This window comes from Hyaena hyaena, unplaced genomic scaffold, assembly GCF_003009895.1.
Source record: "Hyaena hyaena isolate Hyena2069 unplaced genomic scaffold, ASM300989v1 scaffold_396, whole genome shotgun sequence".
Classification (NCBI taxonomy): Eukaryota; Metazoa; Chordata; class Mammalia; order Carnivora; family Hyaenidae; genus Hyaena; species Hyaena hyaena.
In genome coordinates this window covers 443527-456951 of record NW_024081027.1, presented here as the reverse complement: position 1 = coordinate 456951, position 13425 = coordinate 443527, and the positions used below count along the sequence as shown (strand labels likewise).

General features: G+C 54.4%; 1 protein-coding gene across 1 annotated transcript; it reads left to right on the top strand.

The window, feature by feature from the left end:
• Positions 1–3556: 3556 nt before the first annotated feature.
• On the top strand, positions 3557–9729 carry ANGPTL4 (angiopoietin like 4). The gene is made up of 7 exons (XM_039251674.1): positions 3557–4093; positions 4291–4401; positions 4516–4618; positions 6795–6908; positions 7265–7360; positions 7449–7730; positions 9054–9729. The coding sequence occupies exons 1-7, from the start codon at positions 3764–3766 to the stop codon at positions 9233–9235; spliced, it is 1218 nt and encodes a 405-aa protein (XP_039107605.1). The 5' UTR covers positions 3557–3763; the 3' UTR covers positions 9236–9729.
• The last annotated feature ends 3696 nt before the right edge of the window (positions 9730–13425 follow it).

Here is a 13425-nt window from a genome sequence, read left to right as displayed (position 1 = left end):
TTGTCACTCTCTCTCACAATAAAGACATAAAAAATTTAAAAACAAAACAAAACAAAAAACAAAACAGGACCCTTGTTGTTGCTTGTTGGTGGGGGAGCAGTCTGGTTCTTGCTCACCCAGTGCAGGTCTCCCCGAAAGGCTACTTGAGTGTCCTCACAACCTGGAAGCTGGCTTTGCCCAGAGCAAGTGATATAATCAAGAACAAGACAGATGCGGGGCACCTGGGGGGGAGACTCACTTGGCTAAGCGTCCGACTTCGGCTCAGGTCATGATCTCGAGGTTTGTGGGTTCAAGCCCCTTGTCGGGCTCTGTGCTGACAGCCTGGAGCCTGCTTCAAATTCTGCGTCTCCCTCTCTCTTGGCTCCTCCACCGCTTGTACTCTCTCTCTCTCTCAAAAATTCAAATAAATGTTTAAAAAATTACAAACAAGAAAACAAGACAGAATCCACATGTTTTTTATGATCTAACCCAGGAAGTCGCACACACCATCGTTTCAATAATATCCTATTTTCTACACCAGAGGGAGGAACTATTTAAGGGCATGGATTATCAGGAGTCAAGGATCACTGGGCTGTTAAGGGACAAAGGCAGAGTGTCATGACTGCCAGGAGTACCGCTGTGAGTCACCTCGCCCAGCTTCAAATCCTCGCTCTGTCTGGATCACTGTGAGAACTTGAACAAGTACTTACTCTTTTATTCAGTCCTCATCTATAAAATAGAATAAGATTTCCTAACTCATTTGGAGTTGCTATTAGGATTAAGTGAACACATAATCACTTGAGGACAGTACGGACATAAATGAAGAACACTGTAGGTGTTTGCTATTTCTATCATAAGCAGCCTGTCTGCTGACAGACCAGCAATTTCCTGTCTCACCCGCCAGGGGACTCAATCATTGGGGATTAGTGAAGAGGGACTGAGGGGCCCCTAGTAACCTAGGTTCTAGAGACACAGATGGAAAGACCCCCCCCTTTTTTTAAGTAGCCTCCATGCCCAGTGCGGAGCCCAACATGGGCCCCAACTCACAACCCTGAGATCAAGACCTGAGCCAAGGGGCGCCTGGGTGGCTCAGTTGGTTAAGTGTCCAACTTCAGCTCAGGTCATGATCTCACTATTTGTGAGTTTCAGCCCTGCATAGGGCTCTGTGCTGACAGCTCAGAGCCTGGAGCCTTCTTTGGATTGTCTCCCTCTCTCTCTGCCCCTTCCCATGCTCACTCTCTGTCTCTCAAAAATAAATAAACATTACGAAACTATTAAAAAAAAAACTGAGCCAAGATGAAGAGTTGGCTTAACCAACTGAGCCACCCAGTTGCCCCTGAGGGCCACTTTTCATGAGAGCATGTATGCTGCCAGGCTGAAATCCCCCAAAGGAGAGGAGTCAACTGCCCACAGACAGACAGAAAAAAAAAAAAGTCCATTTCACTGCTTCCCTGGTTTGGTGAGAGATTCCAGGCCCTATGTCACCTCTTTTTTTTTTCTTTTCTTTTTTCTCATATGTCACCTTTCTGATGCTATTTGCTTTGACTAAAGTAGCCAACCTGGTGGATAGGACTATCTGACCCCTGTTATGGTGCCAGTACTATAGCTGTCACTCAGTAGGTACTCAGGAAACAACCGATCAGGGCGCCTCAGCTCAGGTCACGATCTCACGGTTTGTGGGATCGAGCCCCATGTCAGGCTCTTTGCTGATTTCTCAGAGCCTGCTTGGAATGCTCTCTCTCTCTCTCTCTCTCAAAATAAATAAATAAACTTAAAAAAAAAGAAACAATTGATCAGAGTGATGATATCACTGCTGGGTCAGAGAGTATGTTCCACAGAACAGTTTTTATTTATTATTTAAAAAAGGTTTTTAACATTTATTTATTTTTGAGGGGGGAAAGGGGAAGAGAGAAAGGGAGACACAGAATCTGAAGCAGGCTCCAGGCTCCGAGCTGTCAGCACAGAGCTGGACTGGGGGCTCGAACTCACAAACTATATGAGATCGTGACCTGAGCGGAAGTTGGACACTTAACCGACTGAGCCCTTCAGGCGCCCCCCAGGCGCCCCCCAGAACAGGTTTTAGAATGCAATCCAGATCCAGATCCAGGTCCCTGGAAAAATTCTTCAGCATGTTCACAGCAGGTGCCTCTAAGAGCTTCTGGCATGTTCTGTGCCCTGGGGCACAGAGGAAGCAGCCCCTGAAAAGCGAGTTGAGAGAAAAGGCTGTCGGGTTGAGAAAGTGAGTGATCGTTTCTCTCAGTGCAAGAAGCCTCGAAGAAGATCACACACTCTGACAGTTGTACCACCGCCTCAGAGAGAGGCCAGCACCTGGGCTGTGGACAGAGCAGCTGCCAGGGCAGATGGTGGCTGTCTGGAGCTACTCCATGCAGACATTTTCCTCGCTGTCCTTCCCATCTGCCTGTCACCGCTGCCGGGATCAGCCATCCTGGCATGCGGCCCGGGGCTGGGGCCAAGTGTATGAGTGGTGACCCACACGTCAGCCCTGGGGCACGCAGCTTCAGATTCCAGAGGCCGGGCTGGCTCTGAGCCCTGCTGAGTCAACTCTGTTCCTCTAGCCCGGGTGCCAAGCCAACCTGCCCAGGGTGCTTCCTGGCAGGCAAGGTTTTCTTTGCCAGTCTCAATTTCCTGACAGAGTATAGTGGAGCTGGCGGGGAGGGAGGGGAGGAATTTAGTCCACGTTTGTTAAATGTGCCTTTTGAAATGAGCACAGTCCAGCCCCACAGCCTCGCTTAGTTCTTCCTTTTTTCCAAGCTTATCCAGGCTCAGAGTGTAGGGCTCTCTGGTACAGAACAGAGGACTGCTTGTTGAATGAGTGAATGAGTGAATGAATGAATGAGTGAATGAGTGAATGAGTTAGGAGCCCTTCTTTCCGTGCATTACCTCTTCCTGTTCCGAGGTTTCTGCTTTGATACAGGAAAAGACTCGCGACCCTGAAGACCCGGGGTGGGGGGCGAGTGGGGGAGGGGGCCCTGAGCTGGAGTCTGGCCACCCCGAGGGCACTCGGTTGTGGGAAGTGGGAAGAGGGAAGTCAGGGGATCCGACGAGCACAGCTGCGATGACGAATCCTTGAGCGGGAAGGAGCGTGGGAGCCCAGAGACGTCTCCCCGCGGCCCAGCCAGGTCTTGAGCTGCTCTCCGGGAATCCGGAGGCGGGGATGTTTGAGGTGTCCCGGGCACGCCCGGCCTGGCTGCACTCAGCGCACCGGGGCCCTTTCTGTTTCGTCTCTCTCCCCAGCTTTTGACTTGCGGAGGAGGGGTCAGGGGTCCCGCCAGGCCCTTCAGTCCCCACTGAGCGCGGCGGGTGCAGCGCAGAGGCGTTTGGATTCCGGTGTTTGGATTCCGGTGTTTGGAAGGGGGTCCCCCGTGAAGGTCCTGTCTTCCACAATCTGCAGAGAAGGCGCTCCAGGGCCTGCTCGAGAGGAGCCAGAGTTTTGCACCCCGAGGGCGCCCCCCTCGCATAACTACCCGGCCTCAGGCTCCTAGAACCCTACCCCCGCCCTCACGCCCCGCCCCCGGCACTCCCTGCGCCCCGCCTCCGAGGCTCCCCTTGCCCTGTCTCCGTGACTTATATAAGGGGGCGTCGCGGGGCCCAGACAAGCCCGAAAGGCTGGCGCCTGTGATCCGAGGCTTCCTCGCGGCTTCCGAACGCGAACGAGTATCCGCCAGGGCGCCCGCGTCGCCAGCCCTCGAGCCACCACCCACCCCTCCGCCTTCGCCTTGCGCTCGCGCGTTCCCGAGTCCGCGCGTCCAGGCCACCCGGAAGGATGCGCTGCGCGCCGACGGCCCCCGCAGCCCTGGTGCTGTGCGCCGCCACCGCCGGGCTGCTGAGCGCGCAGGGCCGCGCGGCGCCCACCGAGCCCCCCGAGCCGCCGCGCTTCGCGTCCTGGGACGAGGTGAACGTGCTGGCGCACGGGCTCCTGCAGCTCGGTCACGGGCTGCGCGAGCACGTGGAGCGCACCCAGGGGCAGCTGGGCGCGCTGGAGAGGCGTCTGCGCGCGTGCGGGGCAGCCTGCGCGGAGTCCGGAGGCGGCGCCGCGACCCCCGGTCCGGGCCCCCGCGCTGCCGCTGCCGCCGAGACCCTCGGCAGCCTGCAGGTACGTGCGCTCCTGCTGCCCTCCTGCGGGTCTCGAAGAACGTGGGCGGGAGGGGGGACGCACACCCGCCCCCCCCCGGGCTCTCCCCCCACCCCGGTCTCTAAGGAGGGGGGTTGGAATGCCAGGCGAGCGGTGATGAATGGGAGAGGCTGGCCGCACAAGGCCGGGTCCTCACCGCCGTGCGCGCGCTCTCCCAGACTCAGCTCAAGACTCAGAACGGCAGGATCGAGCAGCTCTTCCACAAGGTGGCCCAGCAGCAGCGGCACCTGGAGAAGCAGCAGCTGAAAATAGAGAAGCTGCAGAGCCAGGTGCGCATGCCCGGTCCGGGGTTGGGGGCGGCGAGGGGGGAGAGGCAGAAGCTTGTCCTGTGGGCGTGCACTCAGAGCCAGCCAGACCTGACATCCTCCTTCTGTCCTGTGCAGGTGAGCCACCTGGGCCACAGGATGGCCAAGACCGGCCGGAGGAAGAGGCTACCCAAGATGGCACAGCTCGCTGGCCCTGCTCACAATACCAGCCGCCTGCACAGTGAGTGTCCAGCTCCCCTGCTGTCTGTCCTCCGGCAGCCCCTTCCCCCCAACCACTGCCACACCCCCACTTACCATTCCCGTCTCCCTCCTTGTCCGCTCCACCTTACTGAGAAGAGAGGCCCTGGCCCCGCGGTCCGGTGGGCTCACTGGTCTCTGGTAAAGGGCTGATGCGGGAACATCCCACCTCATCCCTGGCCCTGGCCGGCTAGGCCACCCTACCCTTCTTCCTGGCAAGCCAGTGGCTCTCCCCGGAGCCCTGCTGGCCACTAACTAGAGCAGGGCGCGGGGTCTTTAGGAGGGTCCAAGAGGGACTTGAGCAGCAGGGGTGGGGGGAAGGGGGCGGTGCAGCCCGGAGACACCTTCCGGAAGGTTGGAATCTTCTCTGAGGACATACTGGTGGACAGGAAGGTGCCAGCTACGGAGCCTGGAGTTCTGACTGCGTGAAGAGAGAGGCTGCCTGCGACGGGGATTCTGAGCCCCCCTCCATCTTGGAGTGTAGCGCTAGGAGACAGGCCTCGGGCAGGGAACCCCCATCTCCCTGGCGGGACACACCACTCACTCTTGCATCTCTGACAAATCCAGGGCCCCTACCCCCCCCCCACGGTGCCTCGCTCCTCTCTCGGTCCTGAAGTCCCTGATCATACCCGCAGAGACCATTGCCACCGTCACCGTCTGGGTCCTTCACTGCGCATCCCAGATCGCCCCAAACCTCCTGCCCCCGCAGCGTGTCTCTGTGGGTCTGGCACAGGCTCCCAGCTCCTGGTGTCTCTGTGCTTCCCCCCCCCCCACGCCTTAGTTCAGGGCGCCAGCCTCCCTGTGGTCCTCCTACCCCATCACCCCGCCTGGCATCCGTGGTCGCGTGCAGCCAGCTGGGTGAAAGTTCGGATTCCACCTTCACACCCCGGGGCTGCTTCCTGGCTGCCGCTGCCGGTTCTCTAGTCTTGAGGGCTCCCCTCCCCCCTCCCTCCCCCCACTCTTCCTCCTTCCCCCACCAGGCCAGTAAGGGGCCAGTACACGTCCCAACCCCCCCCCCAGGGGCTTCGGAGCCCGGCCAGCAGGCCGGGGTCTGGGCTGGAGGCTGTGAGGATGGGGGGTGCGTGGGTTTGGGGAGTCCCAGGCGCGAGGCTCAGCCCTGCCAAGTAGGGGAAGGTTCGGAGCTGGAGGAGACAAACAGCTGGTGCTAATGGAAGCCACGTTGGTGGTTTGGCCCGCTGCCTCCCCCGATTGGAAGAGAGGAAAGTAGGGGAAAGGGGAGCTGCTCCAGGGGCCGGAAAATGTCTCCAGTCACCCTGGGCCCGCCCCGTTCCCCCTACCCCCCCCATTCCCCTTACCCCCCCCCCACTTCAGCGTGGACTTCCCCTCCCCCGGGCGACCTTTTCCCTACTTTCCGGGCTGAACTGGGGGCGGGGATTTCCCGAGCCTTTGGACGCGCCCCAGCCATCCCTCCCTCCTCTTTCCCTCCCAGGCTTCCTCCTTGGTTCCTTAGCCCTCCTTGCCTTCCCCTTCCCGCACCTGGGATCCCAGGTGGCGCCCCTGACTTTGGTAGCCTCTTGCGGAGCCCCCGCCTGAGGAGGCAGAGCGCTGCTGCTCAGCTCCACTCCCACCTTCTCCACCCTGGCCCAGCTTCTCAGTCACCCATGCCTCCAGTCTTTATTAAACACCTACTGTGGGCTAGAATCGGCCCCGGGCACTGGTGCCAGACTGTGGGCACAGAGCCCCTCGGTCCCTGGCCCCATGGAGTCCTCATTCAGTGGCGGAGAGACCACTGGATGACTCCCCTGGGGTGGAGGGCAGGAAGTCCGCCATGCTTCTTTTGGGAGTCTGGCCTGGTCTGGGGGGTCAGGGAAAGCATCCCTTCTAGAAGCGGGGATCTTAGAATGAGGCAAGAAGGGCTTGAGGGAAAAGGGTCCCAGGCATTGTGACTGGCATGTGCAAAGTCCCTGGGGCAGGAGGGTGTGTGGTACAAGGCTGGCTGTGAGGCCCGAGGAGAGAATGCAGTGTGGGAGGAGGAAGGATGGTGGATGGCGCAGGGGCCGTCCAGGACAGGGGATGTTGTGAACCCAGGATTGGCCCCCTCATGTCCCCTGTCACCCACTGCCCAGCCCCTCACATGGCTGTTTCCTGAGTCCCCTCCTGTCTCAATTTCCCCACCCCTCTCTCTGCCCGCCCTTCAGGGCTGCCCAGGGACTGCCAAGAGCTGTTCGAAGAGGGAGAGCGGCAAAGTGGACTGTTCCAGATCCAGCCCCAGGGGTCCCCACCCTTCCTGGTTAACTGCAAGATGACCTCAGGTAGGGTGTGTGGCCCGCGGGGGTGCCCCGTGGGCCCTGTTGCCATTCGGTCAAATGGAGCTCCCCGCCACTACCCATGGTCGAGCCACGTTCAGTGGGCCAGGAGAAGCTTCCTAGATTTCTACTGCTCCCTCTGTCCGGGCCTCCCTCCCGGGGTCTTGGGACCATGATCTAGGCTGAGCCCCTTGCCCATTGGCCAGCCCACCCTTAACCCCCTTCCTCTAGTCTTGCTGGGGTGAATGAGAAGAGCATTGCCCTCTCTGGGTTTGGAGGCGGCTTGGGGGTTGAGAGCCAGATGGGAAGTGGGGTCCCCTGCGCAAAGGGCCCTCCTGATGACATTGCACCTTTCCGGGCAGATGGAGGCTGGACCGTAATTCAGAGACGCCAGGACGGCTCCGTGGACTTTAACCAGCCCTGGGAAGCTTACAAGGCTGGCTTCGGAGACCCCCAAGGTGCGGGTTTCCCCCGGGGCCAGAGGCAGCGAGGGGAGGAGGGGCGAGGAGGTGGGTCTGTCTCACCCGGTTGGCCTCTCCCCTGTAGGTGAGTTCTGGCTGGGCCTGGAGAAGGTTCACCGCATCGCCGGGGGCCGCGGCAGCCGGCTGGCCGTGCAGCTGCGGGACTGGGAGGGCAATGCCGAGTCGCTGCAGTTCCCCGTCCATCTGGGTGGGGAGGACACGGCCTACAGTCTGCAGCTCACAGCTCCCGTGGCTAGTGAACTGGGGGCCACCACTGTCGCCCCCAATGGCCTCTCCCTGCCCTTCTCCACTTGGGATCAAGACCATGACCTCCGTCGGGACAAGAACTGTGCCAAGAGCCTCTCCGGTGAGCCAGCCTTGTCCCTACCTGTCCTGCCTGCCCCGCAAGGTCAAGACCACGCCTCTCTGCCTTTGTGTTTCCCTGTCCTGCCTTCAGTGCCGAATTCTGTCCATTCTCTGCCCGCTTCTCCTCACTTGCTGTGTGTCTCTGGGCAACTGACTTACCCTCTCTCATCTTCAGTGTCCCCGTCTTTAAAACTGGGTACAGCCATGGTGCCCACTCCTTAGAATTATCTTGAGATGACATTTGCGGCCTAGTGGCTGGCATGTGGCCAAGCCACCAAGATAAACCTTGTCCTGTCCTTTTTTTTTTTTTAGTTTGTTTTTATTTATTTGGAGAGAGCAAATGGGGGAGGGGCAGAGAGGAAGAGGGAGAGAGGGAATACCAAGCAGGCTCCTCGCTGTCCGCACAGAGCCTGACACAGGGCCCAAACTCACCAACCCTGAGATCATGACCTGAGCTGAACCTAAGAGTTAGATGCTCACCCGACTGACCACCCAGGTGCCCAGGCTCTGTAAAGTGAAGCGTATGAAATTGCTTTCTGGTGGATCAAAAAATGATTGAATACTAGTAATTTTACATGGTCTGATCGAATATAAATTGAAGAAATGGATACTAATCATAGAAAGTCGTTTTTTAATGTTTATTTAATTTTGAGAGAGAAAGCGTTCATAAGAGTATGTGCAGGGGAGGGGCAGAGAGAGGGAAAGACAGAGAATCCCAAGCGGGCTCCACACTGTCAATGCAGATGCAGGGTTCGAACTCACGAACCCTGAGATCATGACCTGAACTGAAATAGAAAGTTGGACGCTTAAGCTACTGAGCCCCCCCAGGCACCCCAGAAAGTCTTTAATAAATGTTTCCCAGGTGTCAGGTACAGAGAAGTAATCGGCCACAGTCACAGACACAAAAGCTATAGCTACCGGGAAGGGGGCCCAGAGCCCCTGAAACTCCTTTGTCACAAGCTGGGGTTCCTCAGCACGATGTGTGACAATCCCTAAAAAAGTCTTCCCCTCTAAGGTTTATAAAGTCCGGGGACGCCTGGGTGGCTCAGTCGATTAAGCATCTGACTTGGGCGCAGGTCATGATCTCACGGCTCAGGAGTTGGAGCTGCGTGTCGGGCTCTGTGCTGTCAGCATGGAGCCCGCTTCGGATCCTCTGTCCCCCTCTCGCGCTTGCTCTCGGTCTCTCAAAAAAAAAGACATTAAAGAAAAAAACAACTTTGTGTCGTCCTACAACCAGCTTCATCCCCGCCCCCCCACCCCCCAGCCTCAGTGGAGACACAGGGACCCCGGCCTGACCAGGCTCTGTTTCCTCTGACCCCGGCAGGTGGCTGGTGGTTTGGCACCTGTGGTCATTCCAACCTTAATGGCCAGTACTTCCGCTCCATCCCCCACCAGCGGCAGCAGCGTAAGAAGGGCATCTTCTGGAAGACCTGGCGAGGCCGCTACTACCCACTGCAGGCCACGACCATGCTGATCCAGCCGACAGCGGTGGGAGCAGCCTCCTAGCCTCCCCGCTGGGGCCTGGTTCCCAGGCTCGTAGAGGACAGTGACTTTGACCCTGGCCTTGCATGTGGCCACTCCCTGCCTCGAGGCAGGGGCTCAACACAGGGGCCATGTGGAGCCTCATGGACAGAGAAGAGGCTCGTGACTGGAGGTGCCCCCCTTTCTGAGTGGGGGGCCGCAGGTGACATCCTCTGGGGACAGAGCTACAGGGTTGCAGGACACAGACCCAGGAAGCGGGAGACGGAGGGGCGCCGAGACCCACTCTTCGCCCGCCTGAGGAGTCGAGGACGCAGAGGGACCACGCGGGGGCAGCTGAGCCAGCCCTCGATGGCGGATTCAGTCACATTGACTGGCTGGGGGGGGGTGGCCAGGGCTCCCATGGGCCCCCAGTGCCTTCACGGCGCTCCTGTGTGTGGGTGCTGTGGGGTGAGCCGGGGCCACTGGTGTCCGGGTGGAGCTCTCCAAATTCTTGCAATAAAAGCAACCTCGGAACATTTCGTTCTTCTTTGTCCTTCAGTTTGTTTTAAAGAGAGGGCAGTTTCAAAGTCCACATAAATGTTCCCAGGGTGGAGGGGAACACTCCCAGGTCCTTCGAGAACAACACTGAGTAGTCCGATCGCCTGACAACTGATTTCCATTTCTTCCATTTATTATTTCACAATGCGCATCTCCGTTTTTAGTTTCAAAAAACAAGACCCTCGTTCGGTCCTTCTGGAAGCAGGTAACAAAAAATGAGAACCCCTTGTCTTTTTTTGTTTTTAAGTTTATTTATTTGGAGGGAGATAGAGCATGAGTAGGGGAGGGGCAGAGAGAGAGGGAGAGCGTGAAATCTGAAGCAGCCTCCACCCTGTCGGTGTGCAGAGTCTGACCCAAGGCACCAACCCACAAAACCCTGAGACCGTGACCTGAGCCAAAATCAACAGTTGGATGTTTAACCGACTGAGCCACCCAGTGCCCAAGAACCCTGTCTTCATCATACTTATACATATGACTCACAATGAACTTTTCGCACCCAGACACCTGATAGAAATACAATGTGTGAGGCGCTTGGGTGGCTCAGTTGGGTGGGCATCTGACTCTGGCTCAGGTCATGATTTCACAGCTCGTGGGTTTGAGCCCTGCGTCGGGCTCTGTGCTGACAGCTCAGAGCCTGGAGCCTGCTTTAGATTCTGTGTCTCCCTCTCTGACCCTCCGCTGCTCATGCCGTCTCTCTCTCTCAAAAATAGATAAATTTTAAAAAACATTTAAAAATTTTTAAAACAATGTGAATCACACATTTAATTTTTTACAATAGTCACATTTAAAAAAGTGGGGGTGTAGGGACGCCTGGGTGGCTTAGTCGGTTAAGCGTCTGACTTTCACTTAGGTCATGATCTCACGGTTCGTGGGTTCGAGCCCCGCGTCAGGCTCTGTGCTGACTGCCAGCTCAGAGCCTGGAGCCTATTTCAGAGTCTGTATCTCCCTCTCTCTCTGACCCTCCCCTGCTCACGCTGTCTCTCTCTCTCTCCTAGAAATAAATTAAAAAAAAAAAAACTATTAAAAAAATAAATAAAAAAGTGGGGGTGGAGAACAAAGTTAAAAAAAAGAAACAGATGAAATTAATTTTAGAAATGTATTTTTATCAAACCCAAGGGAACCAAAATATTATTTCAACATGTGAGTGACATTAAGTTATTAATGAGATATTTGACATTTCTTTTTTTTGTACTAAGTCTTTGGAATCCAGTGTTTATCCTTACAACACATCTTACTTTGTCTTTTTAAAAAATTTTTTAACATTTACTTATTTTTGAGAGACAGAGAAAGAGCAGGGAAGGGGCAGAGAGAGACACACACAGAATCCGAAGCAGGCTCCAGGCTCTGAGCTGTTAGCACAGAGCTCGACATGGGGCTCGAACCCATGAACCGTGAGATCATGACCTGAGCCGAAGTCAGTTGCTTAACCGACTGAGCCACACAGGTGACCCAATTTTTTTTTTTTAACGACACATCTTAATTTGGACTTGCCATATTTCAAGGGCTCAGTAGCCAAGAAGCTCATGACCACCATATTGGACAGTGTACCTCTAGTGTATACATTAATGCAGTTCTTTGGCTAAATTCTTTACAGTTTTTGCCACATCGGCCTAAATTTTCCTTTAAGTTGGCTCTTTTATTTTTTATTTAAAAAAAAGTGTGTTTATTTTGAGGGGGGACAGGCAGAGAGAGTCAGAGGGAAAGACAGAATTCCAAGCAGGCTCAGCACGGCCTGCACAGAGCCCTAGTGGCTCAACTGGTTAAGTGTCTAACTCTTGGTTTTGGCTCAGGTCACGATCTCATGGTTCATGAGTTTGAGCCTCACATCGGGCTCTGTGCTGCCAGGTGTGGAGCCTGCTTAGAACTCTTTTTCTCTGCCCCTCCCCTACTCTCTCCTCTCAAATTAAATAAATACGCTTAAAAAAAGAAGAGAGACAGGCTTAACTCACTGAGCCACCCACGTGCCCCTAAGTTGGCTTTTAAAAGTTGGCCTTAGAAGACATGAACAGACACTTCTCCAAAGAAGACATCCAGATGGCCAACAGACACATGAAACGATGCTCAGCATCCCTCCTCATCAGGGAAATACAAGTCAAAACCACACTGAGATACCACCTCACTCCAGTCAGAGTTGCTAAAATGAATAAATCAGGAGACTATAGATGCTGGTGAGGATGTGGAGAAATGGGCACCCTCCTACACTGTTGGTGGGAATGTAAGCTGGTGCAGCCCCTCTGGAAAACAGTGTGGAGGTTCCTCAAAAAATTAACAATAGAACTCCTCTATGACCCAGCAATAGCACTGCTAGGAATTTACCCAAAGGATACAGGAGTGCTGATGCCTAGGGGCACAGGGACCCCAATGTTCATAGCACTCTCAACAATAGCCAAAACATGGAAAGAGCCTAAATGTCCATCAATGGACAAATGGATCAAGAAGATGTGGTTTATCTATACGATGGAATACTACATGGCAATGAGAAAGAATGAAATCTGGCCATGTGTAGCAACATGGATCGACCTTGAGGGTGTTATGCTGAGCGAAAGAAGCCAGGCAGAGAAGGACAAATACCATATGTTTGCACGTATAGGAGGACTAGGAGGAACTTAACGGAGGACTGTGGGGGAGAGGGAGAGAGGCAAACCATGAGAGACTCTTGAATGCTGAGAACAAACTGAGGACTGATGGGTGGGGGGGAAGGGGGTAGATGGGCATGGAGGAGGGCACTTGTGGGGATGAGCACTGGGTGTTATATGGAAACCAACTTGACAATAAACTATTTGTAAAAAAATAAATAAATGAAAAAAAATAGTTGGCCTTACATAAAAATACATAGAAATTCAACTAATATTTATGGAGTCCTTACTACATGCTCAAACCCTTGTACTAAGCGCTTGGAAACTAAATGCTAGTGAACAAAAGGTTCCTGCCCTCCCCAAGCTTACCTTCAAAGCCCCTCCAACTACACAGAGTTTGGCCTATAATTGATGATTCAAAGTGAGACACTTTTGGGTGGGTAAAAAAATACAAATAGTGGTTGACACTGGAAAAATGGGCGGAACGTGACTGAGAACGGACGTGAGGCAGCATTCTCCAGTGACAGTGATGTTCTGAACCTTGATAGAGATGGGTTACTCCGCCATATGCCTTTGTCTCTGCGAATCTACACTGAAGATTAATATTGCATTATACGTAATTTCCACCTTAGAAGAAAAACCTACAAAAAGAGCCATAAACAAATATTGAACTTGAGTTAATGATATGGATGCTGAAGTGTTTAGAGGGGAAGTAGACTAATGTATTTAATTTTATTGTTTTCCAGCGTTTTGAGATATAACTGACATGATATTGTGTAAGTTTAAGGTGTACAATGTGTTGATTTCATACACCTATATATTGTAAAATGATTACCACCCTGGTGTTAGCTAACACTTCCATCACATCATAGTTCTTTCTTTTTTCTTTTTTGTGGTAAAAACATTTATTTATTTTGTTTATTTTATTCATTGAGACAGAGAGACAGCACAGGAAGGGCGGGGGTGGGGTGGGGGAGAGAATCCCAAGCAGGCTCTACACTGCCAGCACGGAGGCCAATGTGCCGCTCGAACTCACAAACTATGAGATCATGACCTGAGCCAAAATCAAGAGTCGGACGCTCAACTGACTGAGCCACCCAG

Coding starts and splice junctions, on each gene's coding strand:
- ANGPTL4 (XM_039251674.1), top strand. CDS start 3,764: ATGCGCTGCGCGCCGACGGCCCCCGCAGCCCTGGTGCTGTGCGCCGCC. Junction 4,402..4,515: donor TAGAGAAGCTGCAGAGCCAG/GTGCGCATGCCC, acceptor TGTCCTGTGCAG/GTGAGCCACCTGGGCCACAG. Junction 7,361..7,448: donor TGGCTTCGGAGACCCCCAAG/GTGCGGGTTTCC, acceptor TCTCCCCTGTAG/GTGAGTTCTGGCTGGGCCTG.